This window comes from Pelobates fuscus, chromosome 12, assembly GCF_036172605.1.
Source record: "Pelobates fuscus isolate aPelFus1 chromosome 12, aPelFus1.pri, whole genome shotgun sequence".
Lineage (NCBI taxonomy): Eukaryota > Metazoa > Chordata > Amphibia > Anura > Pelobatidae > Pelobates > Pelobates fuscus.
In genome coordinates this window covers 133,083,685-133,098,102 of record NC_086328.1, presented here as the reverse complement: position 1 = coordinate 133,098,102, position 14,418 = coordinate 133,083,685, and the positions used below count along the sequence as shown (strand labels likewise).

Sequence of the window (14,418 nt, the reverse complement as noted above, 5' to 3'; positions counted from 1 at the left end):
TTAGTGGTCTTGTCCCAGAGCTATACCATCTTGGCAGCAGTTATGCCGTCTTCATTTTTCTAAGAACCATTAGTTATACACACTTCCTTGAAAGAAAAATATTGTCATATTTTAGCTGTGAAAAGAGCCTGAAGTTGCAGATCACTAGCAATATGTTTTGGAGAGTTTAACAAATGAAGAAATTATTGTCTGTAATTCACAACATCTTCTGTCACCGAAGAATCTGGGGGCTCTGGATAGATAATGGGAAGTAGTCTAGCCTTGGATGTAAAGCAGAACAGATTCCTACTCCCCCTTCTGATTATTTGTCATTACTTCTACGGCTTAAATAATTCCAAGATTATATAACTTTTACAAAACTGTGGTATGCACTTCCTATATTACTGTGTACACCTGGAGCATAGCATTTAAAAAATAATCATCATAATAATAAAAAAAACATACATAATGTTATGATTCTCTTATCATTGTCAAAGTTCCCTCCGTGTTTCTGATCGCTCGGAGGAGACTTTTACCAGAACCCACAACGTGAGTCAGAGGCGGTGGCTCAGTTTGATTGACACTTGCACACAAAGGAAGCATGCATGAACACAATTTGGCCAAGGCAATCCCTATGACTAAACGTACATGGACGCCGTTTATTCATACAGAACAGAATTCTATTAGGCAGGAAAGGACCTTAGAACCGTTGAACCAAAATGACAATTGAAATGGTGAAAATTAATCTTTATTTATGGGATTTTATAAATGCACTTAAAACACATTTTAAAGATGCTGTTGCTGCTAGAGATTAATGCGGGGTAACCGTATATACTGAATATACAACAGCGTTTTTAGTCTGGAGCTCTGCCTCCCACGATATGCTTCGATGACATTGTGGGAAGCGGAACACCAGATAGAACGGTAATTTTGTTCAAAAACGCTGTTGTATAAACAGTATATGCAGTCATCTCACATTGATCTTACGTAAGGCGTTTTGAATGATATCTGCTTTTAATTTATACTTTTAAATCTTTGAATCCTGAATAAAATAAGTTTAAATAAGCACGAGGCAGGATTCTGTTTATGTTTTCTGAGCGGAAATTATTAGGGATCAAATTCCCAGTTCTGTACTTCATTCTTAAAGTATTACCATCAGTACAATAAGACCCCTCACTAATACAGGTGTGAATTGTAAATCAATGTATAAAATAACCAATTTAGCAGATCACCAGTTACTTACATTGTTTTTAACAAAGGGTTATTCACAAACGCCCCATCAGGGATCGTAGAAATGGAATTACTGTGGAAGCCCCTGAAATAATAATCAAAGGAGAAAAATAAAAATAAAACAAAAAAAAAAATATGTACTGTAAACTAACCATAACTAAAAATGGCAACATCGCCACTCAATTTGCACTGTATAAAAAAGGTACCATGTATTATAAAGTAAAGAGTCTGCCGCTTATTTTTTTTAATTCATAAATAAAAATGTCAGTTATATTTTTTGTTTCATATTGTTATGTTTTTTTTAAACTGTTCAATAAAAATAATTTGAAAAGAGTACAAAGCCTGTGGAATGCTATTGTCCTTATAGAACATTCTACATGATTAGTAATGGTTTGTACATGAAATTACACCCTCTCCCAATGATCCCAATCTTATCGGACCACTGGGTCACTATAAATGGTCTCCCATTGCACATTTATATCATCTAGCAAGCTTCTTAGCTCCAGAGTGTTTGGGTATAAGAATTTACCAACATCAAGATCAGAGTTAAATGGAAATAGTTTGATCCTGCAAAAAAATGATTTCATGATTTTAAGAATAATGTTTGGAAAGCATTAACCATTTATTAATACAAGAATATCTACTTAAGAATTTCCATATTTTCATCTTATGTGACATTGGAAATAAAATACAGAAATGGGTGTTAAATTGAGATGGCAACATGGAGAATGAAACAATATGCAGTAAATGCTTTGGCATATAGAGGGCTAAGAAAGTAGTTTGTACAATATTTATCAGATCATGTTTATACCCAAATAGTAATTACACATTCATTTAAGGAAGGGTGATGCCTTCTCCCCCCATTTACAATAATGGCGATTTCAATAGAAAATGTGCATTTTTACAAAATCACACTCCCCTCAAGAAAACATGCAAAAGAAAACAAAGTAGGTGCATTTTAAAGTTTATCATTTTAAGGGTTTTATTTATTTATTTTTTGTTCGACTTACGCAAGCAGTCTGCTATTTTATTTGCAGAGCAGAATAATTTAACCCTCACCTGTACATTATTCAGGCCATGGACCATGACGGCATTATTTAGTTAGATCCCAATAGGTTAACGTTACAGAATCTAATCACGGTACAGATATAAATACAAATATAATATGTGTATTACTTTTCTCTAACTCTGCAAAACTCAGTACAAGCTTTCTGTAAAGCACAGAAACGCTTGCAGCAGGAAAATGGATAAACAAATGTAATGTAATTACTCTACTGAAAGAACAGTCCCAATTTGCAAACACACAATAAACAGAGCAGTCTAGCCATGCATCAAGTCATGGTCCAAAGCAACAGGAGAGGTCACGTATGCCTGTCTGAACACGTAGGGGACAAAACCTTTTATGTGACAAATGGAAGGTTTTCTACTCAAAATAAACGGATTTTACAGATGGCAGCAAGCTTCATTCAGTGACATTTCATTGGCTTTTCATTTTTACACAGACGTATAGCTCAGGTCAACTGCTTAATAATAGGTAAAACATCTGCACAATTAATGCCCCAAAGATCTGTTATTCTAGTTTACAAATATCATAATGGCTACTTACAGCTCCTTTAAATTGTGCAGTGATTTGATGGCATCAGGGAAATCAACAAGGTTGTTATAATTCAGATCCCTAAAAATAAAGAAATAAACCAATAAATAAATAAAGAAATAAATACCCAAACATTCATTGGTTAGTTATTATGGTTGGCAAAACACATATAAACCATAAAACCTACACTACTTACCAAGTCTGCATAGAGCTAATGGTCACATAAAATGTATTATTTTATAGCCAAGTAATCTTAGCACCAGATCGTATTGTTTCCTTAGTTAACAAACGATTTACTTATTTAGAAAGTGTTTTACACAGTATGGTCTGTGAACCTTTAAAGGAAATGTTATCAGCCAGGATTTAGAAGCTAGTGTTTTGTTATCTCATATATTTAATACATGTTTGTTTATGAAGTTAATTTTTTTTAATTCAATTTAGAATTCAACAACATTGTAACACCTTCTATCTTGAAACTGGGCGCCTCCACCTTAGGTCCCCGTTAAACCTGGTTATAAGCTCTGCCCTTCGCACCTGGCAGTCTGAGAGCACCTGGCAGTCTGAGAGCAGGAGAAACAATATTTCCATTTCTCCTCGTCCATTGCAATATGTGCCCTGGATGTGCTTGGAGTAACCTGGATCATGTTGTGAATTCATTAGTCTTTAATATTCAATGAAAAACTCAACATTCCATGAGAAATGTTAAAACACGTTTTAGGTGATGGTTTTATTTAACAGGGAAATTCCCAGAGACGCAAGTTTCCCCTTTAAAGCCTAAAACGTTCGATACAATATAATGTATCCAAATGGCCGGTGTGTTTTTGTTTGTAACCCCTGGAAAAGGCATTACTAGATATACGAATAGGTGCACAGAGATGAACTTCGTACAGCCTTTACCATTTCCATTTCAATCTGTACTCCGAGCAGGCTGGCACCGCTAGTGTTTACCGATCATATCAACACATTTTGTTTGTCTTAGAAAGAATACATTCTTTAAGATAAAAAAAAATGTTTTATGTACTTTTCCTATCAACAAGTGAATCAACACACATGGGAATGTACAAACCGAATTATCAAGGGTATTGCTATGGTCAAGATATATAAATATACTTCGACACATATTCATAAAAAATACTTGCATATGGCATACAAGCAACTTAATAAATGTTACAAATACTGGGGGTACAGGTTATAGATCTAGAACACTGAGACACAGGTCTCCTAAACTCATAACTATAATGGCTTCTCCTTCTATGGCTAGCACAGCCAAGGTGCTGGCTTAGAATATCCAATCCGAGCCCACTTCGTCTACACAAGAGCGGATATGCAAAATGACAACTGGAAAAAAAAAAATCAAATAAAGAAACACCTGGAACACAATTAGGCCTGTCATCTGCAAACGTTAGTGTTATCCATTTACTTATCAGCTGCATTAGATATGAGAATTCTCCCTCTCCATGTCTAGAGACGTGATAAATAAAAGATGGTACCATAATGTATCACTCCATCTGTGTTTCAAGCTACGGAGACACTTCAGCAAGCATCGGAGCTCCTGAGCATCCTGACACAACCTTTGGGAAAGATAATCTTTTGATTAAGAGTGGTGTTGTTCAAACCTTGGTTTTCGTTTTCTGATCTTTTATGGTTGTGTTCCATTTTAAAAGTGTTTGTAGTTACAGAGTTCCTTATCACTGAGTGGACAACGTTTGTTGACAAATTAAAAAGGAAGAGGTCTAAATTTCCTGTCCTATGTGGAAGCTCAGTTCCTGTAAGTTGACACATATTAAAGAGTCAATGCCCTTGACTTAGGTCCATCACTATGCAGAAAAAAAGAAAATGAAAACTCTAATCCACTCTAATTTTACAATTAAAATAAATAGCTCTCAATCCATCCAGGCAGCTGTTCCCACAAACCCACAAATCTCATTTCTAAAGTTAAACATTAACTTAGGAGAGAAATATATGTTTTGCATTGCTGCTCAACTTCCTTATCAGTTAATATTTCTTAACCAAACCACCCTCCAGGTTGTTGCTTGGCAATCTCCGAGGAAACTGTAAAGGTTTGTCAAACCTTATTAACTGGTTATCAGGGACTGGCTGTCAAATGGGTCAATGATATAGCAGCTGGAAACACAGATTGTGGCTTCCACACTCTAGCCAAACAAAATCAAGGCAAACACCTCAACACTCCCAAATACCAACAAACACATGGCATTGTACAGCCAAGATAGAGGTTGCTGTAAGCTACATTACCCACGCCTAGCTTTTCATTTACCGACCGATGAGATTTTGCTTTGTGTTTTAAGTCACAATTTTAAAAAAAAAATATATATATATATACTCATATGAAAGAAAACAAAATAGTTATTTGTTTGAGATTCTATATATATTTTTGAAAGGAGGGCTGTTGCAAAGCTCGTTTCAGCAGAGCAGGCCTCAGCACTCAGTCCGATTTAGTTAAAAGCGTCTTTTCTTGGATACATAGATTTTAGAAAAAACCTTTGCAAATAACAAAAAAAGAATTACAACAACACACGACCTAAGAATCCAACATTATCCAAATGCGCTTCATCTGAAGGAATGCCATTTAGATTTAATACATTTAATGAAACTCTGCCCACATCCTGCATTTCTTACTATTAAAGTAATTAAACTCTTTGTTGATCAAGCTCATCCTTAAAACCCCTCCAGCAACATATTTGTAATGAAGGAAATATCCTTTTGTCACACTGCACAGAAGAGTTAGTGGCAAGCCACGGGTTCTTTTGATCAGAGAAATAGAGAAAATCAGATTAAGTAGCAATACTTACAGCGCTTCCAAGTTATCTAAACCATCAAAACTGTATTGTCCAAGGGTTTTTAATTTGTTGTTATGAAGATGTCTAGCAAAAAAGAAAAAAAGGGGAAAAAAAAAAAGTAATTTTGAGATGTGAAAAGAATTGTGTTAATTGTTTAGAATTTCAGTTAAATATTGTCAAGAAAGAAATCAGAATTATATATATTTATGTGTATGTATGCGTTCAAACAAGTATTGATAAACCGGTATAGCACAGAATTGACATTAGTCAGCTCGGAACGCTAGTTCGACGCTGGCTGATGTGACATCCTCTCAGGTAGAGTCATTGGGATGCCACTTACTGCAGGCGAGGAGTTAAACTCAACATGAAACTCTGCACATACAGACTACAGGCACCATGACCACTTGAAATCAATGAAGTTGTCATGGTGCTTGGAATAAAGCATTTATTCATAAATAAGTTATTTTTGGAACCCTTATTTTAAGTAGAATGTGACAGTCAAAATGCTCATTAACAAAGACAATGCTCTGCTCCTGACATGTATACTTACAAAACAACAAGACTTGAAAGGTTTGAAAAGGCAAAATCTGGGATATGGGTGATTTTGTTGAGCGCCAGTGTCAACGCTTGAAGAGACGGAAGGTTGCCGAGTGGGCGAATTGGGACTTCGGTCAAGTTGTTGTCATCCAGCCAAAGATGTCGAAGTTGTAGTAGACCTTCGAAACTGTCATCTGGAACAGTGACAATGTGGTTTGCATCTAACCGTCTGCAGGAGACCAAAAAAATTAAATAATCAAAAACAACATCAGCAAACATACATGTTTAATTATTTGAATCTGGAAACAAATCACATCCTTTCTTTCTTAGAAAGAGGCATGTTAAATAGACCTTTCGGTTTTTAAAATGCCGCATTTTGCACAAAGATAGGTTTGCCTCTAAACAGCTACATAAACTGCAACGTCTTCACATGTGCTGCAATATGTCAATTACAGAAGGCTACATATCTGCTTTTCTTGTGTGCGAAATTCAGGATATTCATATCATTGTCATGCTCAAAAACACAAGTAAGCATTTGTATGGTTCGGCGAGGAAAATAAAAACATGAAGTAGAAAAGGAACATGCCCATCTACAATGATAATGTGGGCATTAAACTTAAGCTTGCCCATGTCAGGTACGAACATAACGATGCTGAGTCGACAGAAGACCAAAGTCATAATTTGCACAGAGCAAAAATTTCCTTTTAAAAAGTTTCTCATTACAGAACACACACACACACACACACACACACACACAAAGAAACAAGATTAAAAACCCACTAGCAAGGGTTCTAGCTAAAGTCTGAATTGTTGGGAATTCAAAGAATTCTTGGAATTATTTATCTATGTCACTGCATTGGCCCAAAACTGAAATGTATTGTTCACTGATAAAAAATTAAATTGTATTGAATAACCTAGTAGGTGTAACGGGAGCCCCTTACTTTGTATCAATATATATATATTTGTTGACTGGGTTGAAATTTCAGCAAAATTCCAAAACAGTCAATACGAGTATTTAATAAAGATTGTATCCATTTGGGGATGCGGATAACCATGCCGCTATGAAACGGTAATTTGTCCAGATCGGAGTTTGTTTACAGATCTTCGCTCAATAAAAATGATTGTACGTTTTATTATTCAGCAATTAATAATTAAATCTGGAGTCTAATTTTTACAAAATTATTAAGCCGATTAGCCAAAGTAAATCTAACGTGGATAGTTCTTGGCATGAGCGCAGGGAGAAATTCCCACAATATATTTTTCAGCTTGTTCTGCTAGCATGTTTTATTGGTCTTATTCAAGAGCAGCGATGGCAAACCTTTGGAATGACAGGGGTTGTGGATTCCATTGCCCATAATGCCCTCCTTCCAGTGGTCTGGCATCATGTGATTAAATTGCAATCTATAGTCTGACAGAACGTCTTGGGAGCCAGTGGTCACCAGCCATAGTAAAAATAAACAAACAAAAATACAGAAACCACAAAACAAAAATACCAGGGAAACAAATAATTTAGCTGTTTGTGTACAGGATTAAGCAAAACAATGAAAACTGGAATTATAAAAATACACACTTCAGTTTATATAATAATTATTTGAAAAAATAAACACACTGGAAGTTGGCAAAAAAGTACAGCACAATGCATTTTAGAGAAAGAAGGTGATGTGTTGCAGAGGCACCGAAAACCAAATCAGAAATCCAAAAATGTGTTTCTATTGGCTGATTGGTTTGTGTTTTATCAAATCAGACCCCCTGACCAAAAACTACACAGATAAGAATACACAAACGATAATATGCGGAGTGTCTACTATCCCTACAGAGGATTCAACGTGCTCCACACAGGTTCCTCCTATAAGCATTGACTATATGAGAGAATATGTGGCGAATAGGTCCTAAAATATGGTTAAATGTTTAACACTTGAAGATAAAATGTGCCTGGGGGCCTCCCAGCACTATAACAATTTCATTTAAATAATGTTGTTATATTTGCCTTATCCTAAACTGCCCCTTTACCAAGATGCACACAGACGTCATACAAATCCCCAGCATTTAGGATGACCATTAATGAAAAGGTGGCAGATACAGCTTGATTTCCCAGCCTGTGTTGGCTAAAACATACAATATTAAAAAGGAACAATCTAGGCCGCTGGCAGATTCTGCAAAAGCCTTCCACTTTGGAGATTTTTTTAGAAAACGGACAGGCCGAGAGGCAAGGAGATTCAGCACTGTAGGAAACAGGAGGAAGTTGTCATGATGCCCGGACTGTCCCTTTATAAAAGCACTGTGCATCACAACCACGTGAGCATGCTGTAGTGATCATGGTGCTAGGAGTAACCTGGTGCCACCCATTTTAAATAATCAAACCATTTCAGAACATCTGGACACTCCCTATCTACACTAGAGATAATTGCGGTTGTGCAACGCTTAGCTCATTGGTCGAGAGTGATCAGTTGATGCACAGCAGGGTTTAACTCCTACGTATGAGCTATTGACCAATTTAGAAAAATGTAGTGCTTATGGTGTAAGGCAAGCAGCGTTCATTCTGATAAACTTGCCAGTATATGTTTTAAGATTGTACAGATCACCATCTCATCTAAAGCGAAGATGTAGAAAAAAAAAAAAGACAAAAACTAAAACTAAAAACGAAAGGATGGTTTCCAAACCACAGCAAAGCGCAATAAATTCGATCCACCCAGAGAAGAAAATCATAAATAAAATGTTTCCGCTTGGATTTGCTGTGATACAGGATACCCATATACATTTAAAAACAAAATGCCAAGAAAACAGATTAGCATTTAAATAAACCTTAGATGTAATAAGTTACAATCCTGTATAGAGTATTTGTGGAAAAAAAAAAAAATCAAAAAAAATCTGTATGCAAGTCTTGGCAATAAAATTATGCAAGAATGGACTTTGATCCATCATCTCAGTAGAAGATCTTAGCAATGTTTACAACAAAGAGCTTAACTTTAAAACAGTACCCCACCTAGATGATCATGTTTCAGGGGGATGTTTAATTAATCCTAGTTTTAAAACTGCTTTAGGAAAATAAAAATGTATACAGCTCTTGCTTTCCCAGGCCCATGTTGCTGCCCTAGGGGCCTGTAATGTACGACAATAAAGAAGGTTTAGAAAACTAGTTAGTCTCAGTGCACCTCCCTCCGGCATTAATGGAGGTTAAATGTAAAGGGTAGGCTCATTCTTATTTAAACAAAAAACACCTGCACTCTCCTGTCAGGTCTCTCTGATTAATAGCCGAGCTGCCCATGCATTAAGCTTCTCAAAACAAAGGCAGGTATCGTTTACAGATCGGTGAGGCTTTGTCTTTTGCTGAAAAATGAAAACAAAATGGGCAACAGTTGTAATTTATTTAACCTCCTTAAAATAAAATGTAACTAGCAGCAAAAAAAAAAAAAAAAAAAAAAAGTGGGAAAAAATTAATACCCCCTCCTTCTTCACCACCACACATACCACAATCTGATTTCGGTACCTTTAATGACTTCACTGTGTAAAAGGGAAATCGATAACAGACTGCTATCGTCTACGTTTTGTACGTTTTTTCCCCCCTTTTTTTTGGTGCATTAAGGCCTCGATTTAATAAGCTTTTCAAATGATTCAATAGTGTTTGGAAAACTTTCTAAATGATTTAACTTAAAAAACATTCCCCAAACACTTTCATGGTGGCTTCTGCAGATTAATAATTTGAAAAGTTTTGTTAAAAGGTATCGGATCATTTGGAAAGTTTATTAAGTCGAAATCCAAAATTTTAAACAATTTGTATTTTTTTGCTTGGAGGAATTAACGGCTGAGCTTAACGACCACAACATTTTAGGAGGCATTGACATTAAAGGGACTAGGCACCATAACTTCAACTGATTGTTCAAGCTCCAACATTATCCCTCCTTCTTATTACACCTAAATTAAGGATCCTACAATTACTATTGTTACTATTGTAGTTCTGGGCTAGTTTATGAAACCCCAATGACTACTGGAGGTCGAGTTACACTTCCGGCTGTTATCGAAGCACATGCAGCGTTTCAAAGCGAAATCCTGCAAATACAAACAGGCACCATAACCACTTCAAATCACTGAAGTGGCCATGGTGCTTGGAATAAAACTGTAAAAGATCATTATTTATTTCAAAGAGAAAATTACTTGGTGTTCTCAAAATCGACCATCAGATTATGTTCTTCTTCCGGTTCATTTAATAAAAAACATTTAAAGGCTGAACAAGAGTACTACCAATAGAGCGTATATTAAAAAAAACACAAAAAAAAACAATATGTAAAAATTAAAGGGATTTTTTTTTTTTTAAGAAATGGAGGAGAAACCTTTATTCCATTTACTTTATATTTTTTTTAAAACATCTAAATATATTTCTTATAAAAACATGTTTTTTTTTTTCTTCATTATGCTGTGACTTGGACATTTCTGAAGTCATACAGATGCTAGAGTATTTGAGGATTGGGGGTGGAGGGGAAGGTCAAAGGGGATAACCAGCATGCAGATCAAGAACTGCTATTTCTGGTTTTAACAGAATACAATCATTTAAAACGTGACACACCTGCCATATCCATTAGATATGTAACTAAGTTCAAGGCAATGTGCTTTTTTTTTTTTTTTTTTACACGGCTCAAATACAGAGCCAAAAACCAGAGGGATTTCACCATGATCTTGTGAATTCGGTCCTCAGCTTGCTTTGTTTCCTGAGCAAACAAGTAAGAGAAATGGATATCAGCAACTCTGTGTTCTACTCACTCGAAGTTCATCAATCCAAATACAATAGTTTGGCTCTGGAGAGCTAAAGCGACTTGTTTTTCCCCAAGTCACGTGGAAGACAATCATCGCAAGAATGTATACGTGTAAAAGTAAATGAAAGATTTTGAAGCTTTTAATAAGCTCACTCATCCGCTCATAGAAAACATAGAAAAGGTCAAAGAAATATAAAAATAAATGCCCAACAATATCAAAACTGGAAAAGTGGTGGTTTGGAGAAATAAGAGAAAGATAGCTAGGTATGTTTTCGCCCTTGTGTACGAGCTTCGGTCAACAGCCTCACGAAAAACGTAATCTATACATCATTCTTGCAAAATTGTCAGTAATTATATATCGAATATATGAAACTAGTAAGCAAGCCAATAGAAGCCACAGAGTTACAAAAAAAAAAAAAAAAAACTCCCAGTACAAATGAAATAAAAACAGAGGATGCACTTTTTTTAGTTGACAAGATCTAAATACAACCAAAGTTAAATCAGTCAGCAACGCGCATTTTCTCCTACATCAATTCATCTGGCATTCTGTGACAAGTTGCTTAAGGGCTTAGAAAAGTGTCAAAAACATTTTTACAAGGGAATTCACATATTCTCGAATATATTATGGTTTCCAACCTTAGACCTCAAAAAGGGTTTATACCATCCGTAATCGCACCCAATGTAAATAAATAAACTCCAGTATTAATCATTTCTGCCGGGATCAGAGTGTAGAATATTTAACACTTTGCATGACACAAAAGGATTAAACCACATGTTTGCACAGATATGAGGGTATTTTTTTTCTCCCTACAAATCGCTCTTCGGAGTTAAATATGGATGTATTTTAAATCAGAAGGTGAAAATAACTGGAGGCTACATCGAAAAATGAGCTAGAAAATACCTGTCTCGTTGTTTTCCCATTCCACATTCATGAACCTCCCCTGGTGATCAAAGGACAGATTTTCCAGAGGAATAAGTCCTACATATATACACATACACGCTTACCCAAGAAGCCAAGCCAAGCTATCTTGAGTTTTCATTCTAACAGGAAATCCAATCTTAATAAAACCACTGGAAAAGCATAAAAAGCTACTTTAATAATCATAAAACTTGGTTTGTTGAAAGAAGTAATGCAAATGGTTAGAGAGAGAGGTACCACTCATTTCAGGTGCCCAATAAATATGCTACAAAATTACTTTACAAGAGAGAACAAACCGTTTTCTTTCTCCTTCAATTAATGGCTATAAATAAATTGTACTTCACCTTTTCTGACAATTCTCATAGCCAAGGTTTTGTGCCAATACTTCCTGCATTATGAAAGGCTTTATTTACAACGAGGATATGGTTCCAGAAGGATACAAACTAGCTCAAAGCTAGAACTCTGCGTCTGGGGGCCTTTTGTAATACATTAAACAATGCAGGCTTCTACAGGCAAACTTCCATATTAACACTAGTGAGTCTATAAGTAACCTTTAACAATTTATTATTGTCATCATTCTTGTGAAAAGAGTGGAGTATACAATATTAAAAGCTGCACAACATTTTCTGGAAGGGGTATTCACCCCCACGGTTCCTAAATTCAAGTGCAGAATAGTCCTCTTAACAACTAAAAAGAAATGCAAGTAAATATAAAAAGGGCAGTTGGAGAAAGCAACAAAATACATTGGTTCAACTGTCAATATAAACCAAACGACCCATCAGCTCCGAGCAGGACCTACACTGCATAGAGCTGGTTTAGTCTAATTTCTGTGGCGAATAATGGCAGTGCACCAACCAAGTGTCGCCACCAACGTGAAACCAAATAGCCACGGTGTTCCTTGGTCTGCAGAGTTCAGAGAAATGTATTAAAACACACACACAAAAAGCCAACCCTCTAAGGGAAGTAATTTACACGAGGGTTATGTTTTGATGAGTTGAGAATCACCTAACAAATATTGGATAAAATGGATAAAGTTGGCAACACTGAAGGGTTTTTTGGACACTACTTGAAAGCCAGAGAATAGTCAAGTCAGAATATTAAAGAGGTCTTCTTCCCTGTTTCAGTAAATGAAAAGACTAAGGGTACAAATTAAATCACATCCTGTTGCTTTCCACCAGGAATATGTGAAAGCTACTTACAGGGGAATGTGACACTAAACAATCCCATTCTGCTTACAGTTGGCAGATGGCTCCAATATACTTTGACAAGGAGTCCCCAGATGAATATAGATTACACAGAAGAATATACCTACACAGATGTAGGACTCTTGGGAAAGATTTTTTCCTATTTTAACTCCCAACTATAAACACTTCTCTAGACATATTATATAATACGCAATTTGTTTTTTTTATGTTAAAGAAAATAATTATATACATATCTATATCCACCCAACAGAATTGTAATAGGATGTATGACACTTCTATAAAGACATTCAAAGTAAACCATAACTATCTAAAGACAGAGCTGGAGCAATTATGGTCTATCAATACGCTTGAGGGCACAGAAGTTTACATGTTTTGCTAATGAAAAATACAGAGTGTGTAAGGTTGTATAAAGGAGTTACTGTTCAGATTACTTTTTATTAGTCAGTATAGATCCTACAATGAGTACTGTAACAAATAATAATCGCACCAAACATTGAGAAAAGGAAAGAAAACTGTAAGTCAATTTGCATCTATACAAAAAAAAGCCAATTGTAACTTGGTAAATTAGAGTAAATCTCTAAATCTCTAAAATCGGACAATTCAAAGGATTTCATTTTTGTTGTTTAATTGCAAGCAGAAAGAAGGGAAAACAAGTTAAATCCCCCAACCATTTTAATTAGTTCCATCGTATAGTAAACTAACTTGGCGCGTTACATAAGTAGCTGTGCAAACACTGGGTCGTCTATAAAGATTTGGTTTAGTTCAGACAACCTGGTAGGTCTCGTGGAATAGACATTAACGTGCCAAACCTACCAGCCTAAAAACAGTTGGCTCAACATTTTCCAACATTACATTTTTTTTCTGTTCCTAAAGAAAAGCACCTTTCAACAGGACATGTTCTCAGAGGATGCAAGGGCCTTCAAGGTGTGCAGAATAGATGATTAATTCATACAAAATGAAATGGAGATTAACACATTATTAAAACTGAAGTTAATTAGATGGGTCATGGAAGAAAAGAATCATGACGTTTGATTGAAATAAAAAATATTCTGAAAGCACAATATTTCCATTCCTTAAACATGATGCCTAGCGCTGGAAGACATGACCAATTATTATGAAAAGAGGTTAGTCCTGTTTAGAAAATTACCAAGAGCAGAGTGTCTTTTTACTTATACCGAAAGACACAAAGGGGGTTATTAATGAAATTCTGGGAATTGGGGACGATTGGCAAGGGAACAGCAACTTTACCCCTAACTAACCAACCTGGCAAAATAGTAGCCACTTTATCCTAAATTTGAAATTCCCTTTAAATCCCCCATTAATTCCAGATCAGTTAATAAACTCAAAAACGCTGTGTAGGCCGGTATGCACCGCTAATCAATAAGATTAGTTATATATTGTCCAAAAG

General features: G+C 35.7%; 1 protein-coding gene across 1 annotated transcript in view; it reads right to left on the bottom strand.

Moving 5' to 3' along the window:
• The window catches only part of LGR4 (leucine rich repeat containing G protein-coupled receptor 4), an 81,771-nt gene that overhangs the window by 14,272 nt on the left and 53,081 nt on the right, over positions 1–14,418 (bottom strand). Inside the window, exons 5-8 of the mRNA XM_063438567.1 lie at positions 6,152–6,367; positions 5,614–5,685; positions 2,816–2,884; positions 1,223–1,294 (exon numbers count right to left, since the gene is read on the bottom strand). Coding sequence (XP_063294637.1) covers positions 1,223–1,294; positions 2,816–2,884; positions 5,614–5,685; positions 6,152–6,367 — 429 coding nt within the window. The remainder of the gene's footprint in view (positions 1–1,222; positions 1,295–2,815; positions 2,885–5,613; positions 5,686–6,151; positions 6,368–14,418) is intronic.